General features: G+C 40.1%; 2 protein-coding genes across 3 annotated transcripts; both read left to right on the top strand.

Moving 5' to 3' along the window:
- The first annotated feature begins 1,412 nt into the window (after positions 1 to 1,412).
- Positions 1,413 to 2,274, top strand: LOC117618327 (NAC domain-containing protein 68-like). The gene is made up of 2 exons (XM_034347918.1): positions 1,413 to 1,985; positions 2,083 to 2,274. The coding sequence occupies exons 1-2, from the start codon at positions 1,413 to 1,415 to the stop codon at positions 2,272 to 2,274; spliced, it is 765 nt and encodes a 254-aa protein (XP_034203809.1).
- A 3,674-nt stretch (positions 2,275 to 5,948) lies between these two features.
- Positions 5,949 to 12,350, top strand: LOC117620174. Of its 2 annotated transcripts, XM_034350306.1 has the most exons (6): positions 5,949 to 6,800; positions 7,100 to 7,719; positions 7,817 to 7,963; positions 10,319 to 10,642; positions 10,756 to 10,803; positions 10,919 to 12,350. In XM_034350306.1, the coding sequence occupies exons 1-6, from the start codon at positions 6,131 to 6,133 to the stop codon at positions 11,030 to 11,032; spliced, it is 1,923 nt and encodes a 640-aa protein (XP_034206197.1). In that variant the 5' UTR covers positions 5,949 to 6,130; the 3' UTR covers positions 11,033 to 12,350. The 2 variants fall into 2 exon arrangements, with proteins under 2 accessions (XP_034206197.1, XP_034206199.1); XM_034350308.1 differs by lacking the exons at positions 10,319 to 10,642; positions 10,756 to 10,803 and having other exon boundaries at positions 5,951 to 6,800.
- The last annotated feature ends 95 nt before the right edge of the window (positions 12,351 to 12,445 follow it).

Raw genomic sequence — 12,445 nt, 5'->3', positions numbered from 1 at the left:
TTGACTTGAGCGTCAGAGTATCTTTTGCAGGTACCCAACCCTCTCTCATTTGGTTTCGAATGAGTGTTGCTTGGAGATTTAATTATCCTGAGTGCAAAGTAAAGCCGAGAATCTATGGAAGACATTCTTATTGTAAGAATTTCTGCTGCAACAGTTGGCGCCGTATGTGGGAACTCTCACAAAATCAATAAATGGCTGAATCCGCACAAGACGCTCCAGCCCGATCCAATCCTCGATCCGCATATGTTAGATCAAATTCTAAGGAAGCATAACTGAGCCTCACAGAAATCCTGTTCAAGAAGATAATGAAATAGTTGCCTGAAACGAATAAGATGGCAGCTGAAGCTTTGGAGAAGTCCAAAGCCAACCATACGTCGCACTCAGAAGGCCCCAAAGGGAGCAAAAGGAAAGAGAGGATAGAGTTATCCGATGGAAGTTCCACAAAAAGTATCCATTCCGATGGTCAGCACAATGACCATGAAGACCACTAGGGCAGAGGAAGGACTATAATGTAACGACTCAGTCCTAGATAAATTGGTAATTATTAATTTATGTAGATAAAAGACCATTTTACCCCTAGAATATTTTATTGGGTTTAAAGTTGACTTTTTGACCGGGAAATAATTTGAGAATTTCAACTATACCGTTGCGTAGAGCTCGATGAAATGAGTTCGTAGACACGTAGTGGGCTCCATTAGGAGTTGTAACGAAGAAGTTACGATCAAAAAAAACTTAGTGACACAATTGTTATTATTTTGGAATGGGATTTTATAAAAACAGAAATTTCTCTCTCTCTCTCTCTCTCTCTCTCTCTCTCTCTCTCTCTCTCTCGCGAGCAGAACCCCCCTTCGTTTTTTGCACAGCCGGTGGCTTCTCAAAGCAACCGCCACCACCGTCCACAACCGAGACCGGTCTTGTTCGAACCGTCGCTTCATCCCCTTACTTTCCCAACTAGCCCCGCCCCTGGAACTGCCGGATTCCATCGGAAAAAGCTCGGAATCGCGCCGGTTTTGACAGAAACTTCGCTGGCTTCGTTCGCGTTCGTCAGGCCACCATTTTCGATGATCCATGTATGGATTTTGAACCTCTCGGGCTGTTCTTGCTGCCTGTTGTGTTAGATTTGAGAGACTTCTGCGTTTTGAAGGTCGACTAAGCGATGGAAGTTTGGCAGGTTTTCGGCCTCCGATTTCGGCCACTTCCGATCATTTTTTGGGGTAGGTCCAAGAACAAAAGTGGTTCCAAATAGGGTGTTATACCTAGGGTAGGAGTCTTGAACCATGGTTTTGAGACCGATGAGTAATCGCTTTGGACACTCACGCTCCGCCGGCACGTACGGTTGCTCGTGGGCACTGTAGAAAAGGGGCATTGTGTCCCGATACAATCTCCTTGTTGTCTCGAGCGGGTCTTGAACCATGGTCTTGTTTAGCTGTTGTGTTGTTGAGTACTTGAAAGACTTGAAGTGCGTTGGTTTCATATTTTCTATATTTTGCATTTCAGAGTACTTCTTCAGCAAACCTAATTACATGAACACCAACAGCAATCGCCGCAGTAGGACAACAGATGAGGGCTTTTATAAAAGCACAGGCAAGGTTCGTGAGATCAAGGCTGAACAATCCCAAGCTGTGATTGGTAATAAGAGGATTTTGTCTTACTACGAAGGTCGTGTGCCCAAAGCCAAGAAGACCAAGCATGTCATGCATGAGTATTCTGTCACCAAGACTAAACTGGCCCAACTGGGTGCTCAAAACAATCAGCAGAGGGAGTTAGTTCTCTGCCACCTGACGAATAAGTCAGCAAAATCTGAGAAGCTGAAAGATGATTCAATCTGCGGCGATGAATTAGCTGAACCTGCTATTGGTAATGAAATCTCCTATAACTCTGAAGATGATCAAGCTGCTGCAACTGATATGATTCAAGGCCCAGATGAGCATCTCGCAAACAAAGATGCTCTGCTTGGCACTGAGAATCGTAATGAATGCGCCGATGTGAACTTCTGAACATTTTTGTTTATATGAACTTGCTGTATGAGCACAAGAAGCACTTCAAAACTTAACGCTTGCTTGTCTGTGTTTCTTATTGCAGCCGTCCTGTGCTGATCTTGGAGAAAATATGGATTCAACCTTTATTTCACCTGAGCAGCTAGCAGCCACATCAGCCACCACACCCACCTCAGCCACATCATTTGGTGGCTTTGGTGTTGGTTCACCTGATGGCTTCTTGTTGTCTGATTTCGATGATGGCTTCTTGTTATCTGATTTCGATGTTCTGTTTTAAGAGGTGAACTTCTGAACATTTTGTTTATATGAAATTGCTGTATCATCACAAGAAGCACTTGAAAATTTAGCGCTTGCTTGTCTGTGTTTTTTAATGCAGCCGTTCTGTGCTGATCAGCCAGATCAGCCACCACACCCACCTCACCCGCATCAGCCATCAGCAGCACCTCACCCACATCAGCCACCACCCGCACCTCAGTCACATCAGCCACCACCTCCATCTCAGCCACAAAATTACTGCTCCTCCACACTGCCGTCAGCATTATGCACCAAGCAGGGAAATGTTCCCGGTCTCTATAATGATGACTGCAGTAAGCAGCTATCTCCAACTGGGAATAATATTTCAACGAATTATCACGATGAACCGGTTAGCAACACCGCTTATGGTGTTCAAAATGGGGCTACTGATGAAAGGTTTTCAGAGGTGAGAATGAGCATGCTCTTTGAATTATTTTTCTCATATGAACTTTTTAAATATGGAGCACAAGAATTACATCCAAACTTAGTGCTTGCTTGTTATAATTCAGGTTTATAAAACTTCAACCAACGATCACAATGAATCAGTTAGTTCAGAGGTGAGAATGAGCGTGCTTTTTCAATTTTATTTAATATTTTTATATGAACTTGTCAATATGGATCACAAAGTACATCCAATCTTAACGATTGCTTGTTATGATTCTTAATCCAGGCTTACTTTCAGCAAGAAGAAAATCTGGGATCAATCTTTCATCCAATTCGGCCACAGGATTACACACTGCTGTCACTAATGAACAAAGAACTGGGAGATGTTATGCATGCCAGTAGCTATATTGGCATGTAGTGGTGAGTTGCAGTCTCCACATAATCTGGAGTTTACGATTCTTTTCCCACAGTTCTTGAATGATTTCATTGGTGACCCGGATTATTATCCTCAAACTATAAGTGTGATGTAGAACAGCTTAGATTAAGCACTCAAACAATAGAACATAGAAGAATATAAGAGATCGAGGAGATGAAAATATAGATCGAAGTTACGAAAGAAAGGGCAGAACAGAAGCACTCAAACAATAGAAGAAGAATATCGGGAGGAAAATCGAAAGAAAGGGCAGAACAGAAGAACACAGCTTAGATTAAGCACTCAAACAATAGAACATAGAAGAATATAAGAGATCGAGGAGACGAAAATATAGATCGAAGTTATGAAAGAAAGGGCAGAACAGTAGAACAAGAAGAATATTGGAGGTCGAGGAGACGAAAACACAGTTTAGATTAAGCACTCAAACAATAGAACATAGAAGAATATAAGAGATCAAGGAGATGAAAATATAGATCGAAGTTACGAAAGAAAGGGCAGAACAGTAGAACAAGAAGAATATCGGAGGATGAGGAGATGAAAACACAGCTTAGATTAAGCACTCAAACAATAGAATATAGAAGAATATTAGAGATCAAGGAGACGAAAATATAGATCGAAGTTACGAAAGAAAGGGCAGAACAGTAGAACAAGAAGAATATCGGAGGATGAGGAGATGAAAACACAGCTTAGATTAAGCACTCAAACAATAGAATATAGAAGAATATTAGAGATCAAGGAGACGAAAATATAGATCGAAGTTACGAAAGAAAGGGCAGAACAGTAGAACAAGAAGAATATCGGAGGTCGAGGAGACGAAAATATAGATTGAAGGGATGAAAGAAATGACCGAAATCAGAGAACCGAGAAGGAAGGACAGAAATCACATAGTTTTAAGAGAAGGTTTACTCAATATCCACAGAAGCACAAATATTCCTCAAAGCAGTTCTCTTCAAATAGTGTACTCTCTTAATAATAGCACACTCAATACCAAGCAGCATCCATTCATGTCTTCACACGTAGGAGGTGCTCCGAGAAGAATCCGACTGCAAAGCTGTATCACAAGACATGGTGAGAGACTTTCAATTGAAAACGTGAAGAGAAGTCTTTATGGCTTTCTCACGGTAAATAAAAGCACTTGTTTGAAGTTTTGAGGAGGCTATTTGCTATTTTCACTAATGTGATTTCTGTAACTCTGTTTGCAGGTTAGGGAAGCTGCAGAGTATTGTATTGCTCTCTTCACCTGAAAACCAAGTCCTGGAAGTATACAGTTCGAAGCAGGTGACAATAGGGTTCTTTTGATGTTAATGGAAGCACCTCCTTGAAACCATTAAGCAAGTCCCGGATGGGGCATGCTCAGGCTTATACTCAGGCTCAGGCTTATACTCAGGCTCGGGCTTATACGCAGGCTTATACTCAGGCTTAGGCTCAGGCTCAGGCTCAGGCTCAGGCTCAGGCCTTCGTTCCGCATTCTATTGTTCTGGAAGTGGCATTATACAGGATCTGCTTCTACATGGCTGCTGGAGTCTCAATATATAATACAGTGACCAGACGCTAATGTGACGTTATGGTTATTGGTGTGGAAGTTTGAGATTCCTTCCTAAATGGAGCAGTAATTACAATAATTGTAAAACTGCATGATTATGATTGGTTTAAAACAACCAACCCCTACAATCATTGTAAAACAGTATTATTATGATTGGTATCCTTGTAAATGTTGTTGATTTTGTTTTTGTAATTGGCCTATGTCAAATGCTGCGGTCCTGTGCAGCATTCCTGCGGCCCCTGTATCTTTGTCAATTTTGTATATTAAGAACCTTTCAGTGTTGAATGGAATTTTGTGTGTTATTATATATTAACATGTTCTGATTTCATATTTCTTTTGGAGAAGCTACAATTACGGTGGCTGAATATCTTGCCCTTTGGGATGGGCTAGTCTGTGCGATCCGTCGGGGTTGGAAGAAGGTTCTCATTGAGGGGGATTCCAAGCTAATCATTGACTGTGTAAACAAAACTGCCTCAGTTCCTTGGAGTATTCAAGTTCTCATCCAAGATATCAGTTTAGTGCTCCTTTTTGTAAGGAGGTTTATGTGAATCATGTGTTTAGAAAGGCCAACTTTCCCCGTCCAATTTGTGGGAGCATCAGCTGCCTCTTTCGTGCTCTTTCTTTCATCTCTTATTTTGACCTTTCTGGGTTGGCGTCACAAATCGCCAAAATACACATAATAAACTTGTAATTTGGTTTCCAAAATTTCAAGATCAATACCTAACAAAAGTTTGAAGTTTGATCACTCTATCATATGAAAATTTGAAAATAAATTAGAACTCCAGAAAATGTTCTTCAAAAACCCAAAACTCATTTTAATTAAAATTGAAATTTTCAGAAGGTACGCACTAAAATAGATAGAAAAATCAACTTAGTTAATGGATTGGACTAAAGTGGAAACAGAATGAAACTAACAAAAAATGCAAACAGAACATAATGAAGGTAAAAACTCGTAACAACTTCAAAAATGATTGCCAATAATTAAATCTAAACTATAAACTCAACCCGTTTTATAGTTTACATAGATTCTTAACATCCCACATATTAATATTTTTATGAATAAAGAGTCTAGAATGTTCTAGAAATGTCAGGATTGTATTTGTATTCCCCTCAAAAATCAATGAGGAAATGAAGAAAAGAAAATTACTACAAGAGGAGTGGATAAGATTCCTTGAAAAGAACAGAGGCAAATGTAAAATACAATAATAATAATATAAAAAAACGCGGGAAAGGACTTAATGGGACCCACTTCTACGCGCTCAGGTAAGCTTGTTTGGGAAGCGCAGCTCAAGGACCTGGAAAAATATAAAGTTTTAAATAAATTAAAAAAACCCCAGTCAAAATTAGTCTTGTTCTCTGATCAATTATTACAAGTTACTTCCACTCTGATGCTTCCATGCTCGCTCACTCACTCTGCCCAGAATCTCCTTTTTTTTCTTGGTGTCTCCTCCTCCTGCAGGCTTTCTTTCATTTTCTGTCATGGCCATGGCTGCTGATGCTGCTGCTGACAAGGCAGCGCCTGCACTGCCGCCGCTCACAGTGAAATTGGATCCTACAAAGTACCCCCTTTGGTTGGCGCAGATCATTCCTCTCCTCAACAGCAACGGCCTGATGTCTTTCGTCGACGGTACCGCCATGTGTCCTCCCGCCTTTCTTCTCGACCCCGACGGGAAACCCACCAACACGACCAATCCCGATTATGATCACTGGATTCAGATGGACCAGTTTGTGCTTTCTTTGATCAATGGCTCCCTCAGCCACTTTGTTGTTGCTACTCTGGAGGGTTCTATCTCCGCCCGTGCTACCTGGGTTGCTTTGGAGGCTCTGCTTCTTGGTGCTGAGCAGCAGGTTCCGACTCCGACGGTCTCGGTTTCTGATCATAGCACCGCTGCCGCGGCGGCTTCTCCTGGCTGTGGCTTTGATCATGTTGCTTCAGGAGGAGAGATGAGCGGAGGCGGCGGAGGCGGCGGCACAACAGGTGAAGGAGTTTCAGGGAAGAAAGGCCCACCCGGGGTTAAGTTCTTCTCTCCCACCGAAGAGGAACTGGTTGGCTACTTGACGAACCAAATAGAGGGGAAGGACTCGGAATTCAGGGACTTGATCCCTGTAATTGATCATGCCTGCAAGCGTGAGCCTCGTGATCTGCCTGGTAACCTATTAATCTTTCTCACTTTTTCTTCACTACCCATTTTTGCTATGTATTTGTGTATTTATAAAGTTATGATCTTGATCGCTGCTGTTGTTGAGCAATTTGGTTTCAAAATTTTGTTTTGTGTTGCATTTCGATTTCAACGCTTTTGAAAAAGGCAACTCATTTCTCATTTCTAATGTACTATTTTGTTGTATGCATAAATTTATCTTGTTTAGCTGTTCTGTTGTTGAGCACTTCAAAGCCTTGAAGTGGGTTGGTTTTCAAATTTCCAATACTTTGCTTGCGTTGTATTTCAGCGGTCTTCTTCAGCAAACCTGATTACAAGAACTCCAAAAGAGATCGCTGCAACAGGACCACAGATGAGGGTTTTTATAAAAGCACAGGCAAGGTTCGTGAGATCAAGGCTGAACAATCCCAAGCTGTGATTGGTAATAAGAGGATTTTGCCTTTCTGCGAAGGTCGTGGACCTCAAGCCAAGAAGACCAAGTATGTCATGCATGAGTATTCTCTCACCAAAACTGCACTTGCCAAAATGGGTGTGGGTCCTAATTCCAATCAGCAGACAGAGTTTGTTCTCTGCTGCCTGAAGAATAAGTCAGCAAATTCTAAGAAGCTGAAGGATGATTCAGTCTGCGGCAATGAATTAGCTGAACTTGCTGTTGGTGGCGAAATCGCCTCTAACTCTGAAGATGATCAAGCTGCGGCAACTGGTATGATTCAAGGCCCAGATGAGCATCTCGCAGACAAAGATGTTCTGCTTGGCACTGAGAATATTAATGAATGCGTCGAGTCAGAGTCTCCAAATGGTTTTTCTTCCACAGACAATAATGATATTTCAACCTTTGTTGGTTCACCTGGTAGCTTTGATGTACCTGATGGCATCTTCTTGTCTGATATTGATGATCCGATTAAAGAGGTGAACTTTTGAATATTTTTGTTTATATGAACTTGCTGTATCAGCACAAGAAGCACTTCAAAACTTAACGCTTGCGTGTCTGTGTTTCTTATTCCAGCCGTCCTGTGCTGATCTTGGAGAAAATATGGATTCAACCTTTCTTCCACCTCAGCAGCTAGCAGCCACATCAGCCACATCATTTGGCGGCTTTGGTTTTGGTTCACCTGATGGCCCGTGGTCTGATTTTGATGATCTGTTGAAAGAGGTGAACTTTTGAACATTTTTGTTTATATGAACTTACTGTATTGTTGTGAATTTTAGAAAACCTGAAAAATTGAGATTATAAAGATTAGTCTAAACACAAATTATACTCGTAAGTGCACAAGGTCAATCGTAATATAATATGACAAATACAAGGTCATTCCCACGAGAATTGAGTTCAACTTCCAATTAGTCTAACCTAATTTACTTCACAAAATACTTTAACTACTCTAATTATATAAACAAAAAATTAAACACGTAGCATACTCATGTAAACACAAAAGGGGTTTTTGAAAGAATGATTTAATTAACAACGAAATTAAAAGACAAAACAAGTAGAAAGTCACGAAACACAAAGATGAGAAATTCAAATTGATAAAAGCACTAGGACAATGAATTCACCGCTAGTAATCTAATCTAGCCTCTTGTTCAACTACCTGTTGGCGGAACAATATAAAATATGAATTTAGATTATAATAATTCTCAACAAAATTGTAACCATCAAATATACAACAAATTCACATGAAATTAATGTAAATCAACAAACACAAATGTGTAGAAATACTGACAACTTTAGCGATTGAGGCTTGCAAGAATTGCAATGTCCTAAAGGCAGATTTCGCCATTTCCCTTGTGCTCGTAGTTCTTTTGGCGTCTTAACTGCTAATGTTAGAGTTACCGTTCCTACCCATACTTTCTATACTGACTCGGTTCGCTCGGACAGCCCCCGACTTGTTTGCCCTTCCTTCTTATATCTCCCAAGATTCAACAATCAATAATTCCTAATTTAAGCACTTCAATTTAAGACTATGGTGAACCAATTATATATTTGTACTCTCAAGACACTTAAGAAGGAAACTTGAAGATTGATACTCTAACATAGCATGAGTGGGGAAGAACTCCATATTTGTAAAGAAGAAGGTAATGGGTTTATATAGAACCCATCAGGTATCCACCAATAGACGCAACTTTTGATAGCAAAAATGCTTCTATATTTGATAACATCATTCAACAAAGCAATTGCTTTTGAATGCTAACAAATAATATCAATTGCATTTGAAACAATGCAATTGTTCGAGCAAAACTGACTATTGTATTTTTTTCACCCAACCATAAATTTAAATATTATAATTATCTATTTTCCAACACTACCTATTAATTAACCATTTGATGTCGCCGCTTAGTTCTCCTTTTTCATGAATTACCTATGATATTTAAGCTAACTCGTATATTCCTACATGCAATTCGCCTATGGTATTTAGGTCAAATATGAATACATAGAAACTCATTAAAATCAGTGAAAACCTCCAACAAGCATGTAATCCCTATGATATTTATCCTAAACGAATTACAAATCCTAATCACAAGAAGCAAGCCTCAAATTAAGTATGGTATTTACTCTAATTTGCATCCGATTAACTCAATTAAAAGTCTAGATGGTGATCAAGCATCAAGACAATCAACCAAGTTATTAAGCAGGGTGATTAAGAATCCAACATCAAATGGCAATCAATAGATGTGTAAAATAAGAAAACTAGATTATCATACTAGGGATTCATCATGCCCTAGCAACAGAAAATTAGTTACACATAATCATAGAATTCGGCATAAGCAAAAACATAAGGAAGAAAAAATAAAACTTAGCCAATTGTGGTACTCTTTCGACGTCTCCAATCTCTCCAAGTCTTTGCGTAACCCCCAAAGGAGTTGTTTCTCATGCTTAAATAAAACGCCACACGTCTGTTCCTACCCTAGCTGGGATTTTACAGCAGCCCAAAAATAAAGAAAAACCTAATTGAAACATAAATCCAAAATGGGTAAGTAATTGACTCCTCTTCCTACTTTGACTGGGATAACTGGTAAGTTACTTTGTATGCACGTTTGGGGTCGTTCTTACTCCAAGCAAATATGGAAATTGTAGGTCTTTGTCTTATCTATCCAGCCATATATCGCACGCCTTGAGCAAAAATCAGGAAAGTCTTGAAATAATCATTCTTCCACAGCAGCACAGTTTTGACGGGATTGCACCTTAGGCTGACTTAACTTTAAAGACTGCTCTCATTGGCTGCTCCAAAAATTCTAGAAAAATTCCACAATCATCTTCAAGATCGTAGCTTTCGTCTCCAATTGGTCTTGTACAAAACTCCACCAAAAAGTCGTATTTCCGTTGAAAACCAATTACTTGCTCTGGAAAGCTGGAAATTGAGAAAATAAAGTAATAAGTCATTTTTAAATCAAATTCTCCTGCAAAAACTAAGCATAAAAAGTACATAAATGTGTAAATTTATGGACTTATCATGTATCAGCACAAGAAGCACTTGAAAACTTAACGCTTGCTTGTCTGTGTTTCTTAATACAGCCGTTCTGGGCTGATCAGCCACATCAGCCACCACACCCGCCTCACCCGCATCAGCCACCACCCGCATCTCACCCGCATCAGCCACCACCCGCACCTCAGTCACATCAGCCACCACCCCCATCTCAGCCACAGAATTACTGCTCCTCCACACTGCCGTCAGCATTATGCACCAAGCAAGGAAATGTTCCCAGTCTCTGTAATGATGACTGCAGTAAGCAGCTATCTCCAACTGGGAATAACATTTCAACTAATTATCACTACGAACCGGTTAGCAACACCGCTTATAGTGTTCAAAATGGGGCTACTGATGAAAGTTTTTCAGAGGTGAGAATGAGCATGCTCTTCGAATTATTTTTTTTCTCATATGAACTTTTTTAATATGGAGCACAAGAATTGCATCCAAACTTAGTGCTTGCTTGTTATGATTCTTAATCCAGGTTTATAAAATTTCAACCAACGATCACAATGAATCAGTTAGTTCAGAGGTGAGAATGAGCATGCTCTTTCAATTTTATTTAATATTTTCATATGAACTTCTGAATATGAATCACAATTAGTACATCCAATCTTAACGCTTGCTTGTGATGTTTCTTAATCCAGGCTTACTTTCAGCCAGAAGAAAATCTGGGCATTCTTTCATCCATTTCGGCCACAGGATTACACACTGCTGTCACCAAGGAACACAGAACTGGGAGATGTTATGCATGCCAATAACTATATTGACATGCAGTGTTGAGTCGCAGTCTCCAGATAATCTGGAGTTTACGATTCTTTTCCCACAGTTCTTAAATAATTTCATTGGTGACCAGGATTATTATTCCTGCGAACAAACAACATACACTACCTTCAGTGACTCTAATCTACCGGAGCCATGGGGAGGAGTCTATGATAGCGATAGTGGAGTAAGAAGTGAAAGGAACACTGAATTACTCCATGGATGGGTAGAAGTTTTATTCTGCATTAGCTGCTGCAACATAGATAGTGCAACATTTTAGTTATAGGGGAGCATCAGTAAACCACAAGGTCTTGGAAGGGTAGCACATCACCCTTATCTACAAAACAAATTAGATTTCTTTGATGTTATGGGAAACATCTCCTTAAAACCATTAAGCAAGTCCCCGATGGGCATGGCATAACATTTCGATTCCAAGTTCTAGCTCTAGCCTTATTCTCTGGCTTTCGTTCCCAAGTTCTTGCTCTAGTTTTATTCTCAGGCATTCGTTCCCAAGTTCTTGCTCTAGCCTTATTCTCGGGCTTTCATTCCCAAGTTCCTGCTTTAGCCTTATTCTCAGGCTTTCGTTCCCAAGTTCTTGCTGTAGCCTTATTCTCAGGCTTTTATTCCAGCTGTAGCCTTATTCTCAGGCTTTCGCTCCAGCTGTAGCCTTATTCTCAGGCTTTCGTTCCCAAGTTCTTGCTCTAGCCTTATTCTCCCTTATTCTCAGGCTTTCATTCCCAAGTTCTTGCTCTAGCCTTATTCTCGGGCTTTTGTTCCCAAGTTCTTGCTGTAGCCTTATGCTCAGGCTTTTGTTCCAGCTGTAGCCTTATTCTCAGGCTTTCGTTCCAGCTGTAGCCTTATTCTCAGGCTTTGTTTCCCTAGTTCTAGCTCTAGCCTTATACTCAGGCTTTTGTTCCGCACTCTATTGTTCTGGAAGTGGCATTAGACAGGATCTGCTTCTGCATGGCTGCTGGAGTCTCACTATATAATACAGTGACCAGACGCTAATGTGACGTTATGGTTATTGGTATGGAAGTTTGAGATTCCTTCCTAAATGGAGTAGTAATTACAATCATTGTAAAACTGCACGATTATGATTGGTTAAAAACCTATCACCTTCAAGCAGAAACAACCAACCCCTACAATCATTGTAAAACTGTATTATTATGATTGGTATCCTTGTAAATGTTGTTGATTTTGTTTTTGCAATTGGCCTATATCAAATGCTGCGGTCCTGTGCAGCATTCCTGCGGCCCTTGTGCACTGTATCTTTGTCAATCAATATTGTTTATTAAGAACCTTTCAGTGTTGAATGGACTTTGTTGTATTATATTCTCTTTTCATATTTGAACCCACAATGTTTGCGTGCCATTGCTCAGTTTTATGAAAGAAAAAAAAAAAACGTTTTCTCC

This window comes from Prunus dulcis, chromosome 2, assembly GCF_902201215.1.
Source record: "Prunus dulcis chromosome 2, ALMONDv2, whole genome shotgun sequence".
NCBI lineage: Eukaryota > Viridiplantae > Streptophyta > Magnoliopsida > Rosales > Rosaceae > Prunus > Prunus dulcis.
The sequence above is the reverse complement of the archived record's forward strand: the minus strand, read 5'-3'. Positions and strand labels throughout refer to the sequence as shown.

What these genes read in the sequence shown, in the direction of transcription:
- LOC117620174 (XM_034350306.1), top strand. Translation starts at nt 6,131, where the DNA reads ATGGCCATGGCTGCTGATGCTGCTGCTGACAAGGCAGCGCCTGCACTG. An exon ending in TTGATGATCCGATTAAAGAG is followed by an intron (nt 7,720 to 7,816) that starts GTGAACTTTTGA and finishes TTCTTATTCCAG; the next exon opens with CCGTCCTGTGCTGATCTTGG. An exon ending in CTGATGAAAGTTTTTCAGAG is followed by an intron (nt 10,643 to 10,755) that starts GTGAGAATGAGC and finishes TTCTTAATCCAG; the next exon opens with GTTTATAAAATTTCAACCAA.
- LOC117618327 (XM_034347918.1), top strand. Translation starts at nt 1,413, where the DNA reads ATGGTCTTGTTTAGCTGTTGTGTTGTTGAGTACTTGAAAGACTTGAAG. An exon ending in ATCGTAATGAATGCGCCGAT is followed by an intron (nt 1,986 to 2,082) that starts GTGAACTTCTGA and finishes TTCTTATTGCAG; the next exon opens with CCGTCCTGTGCTGATCTTGG.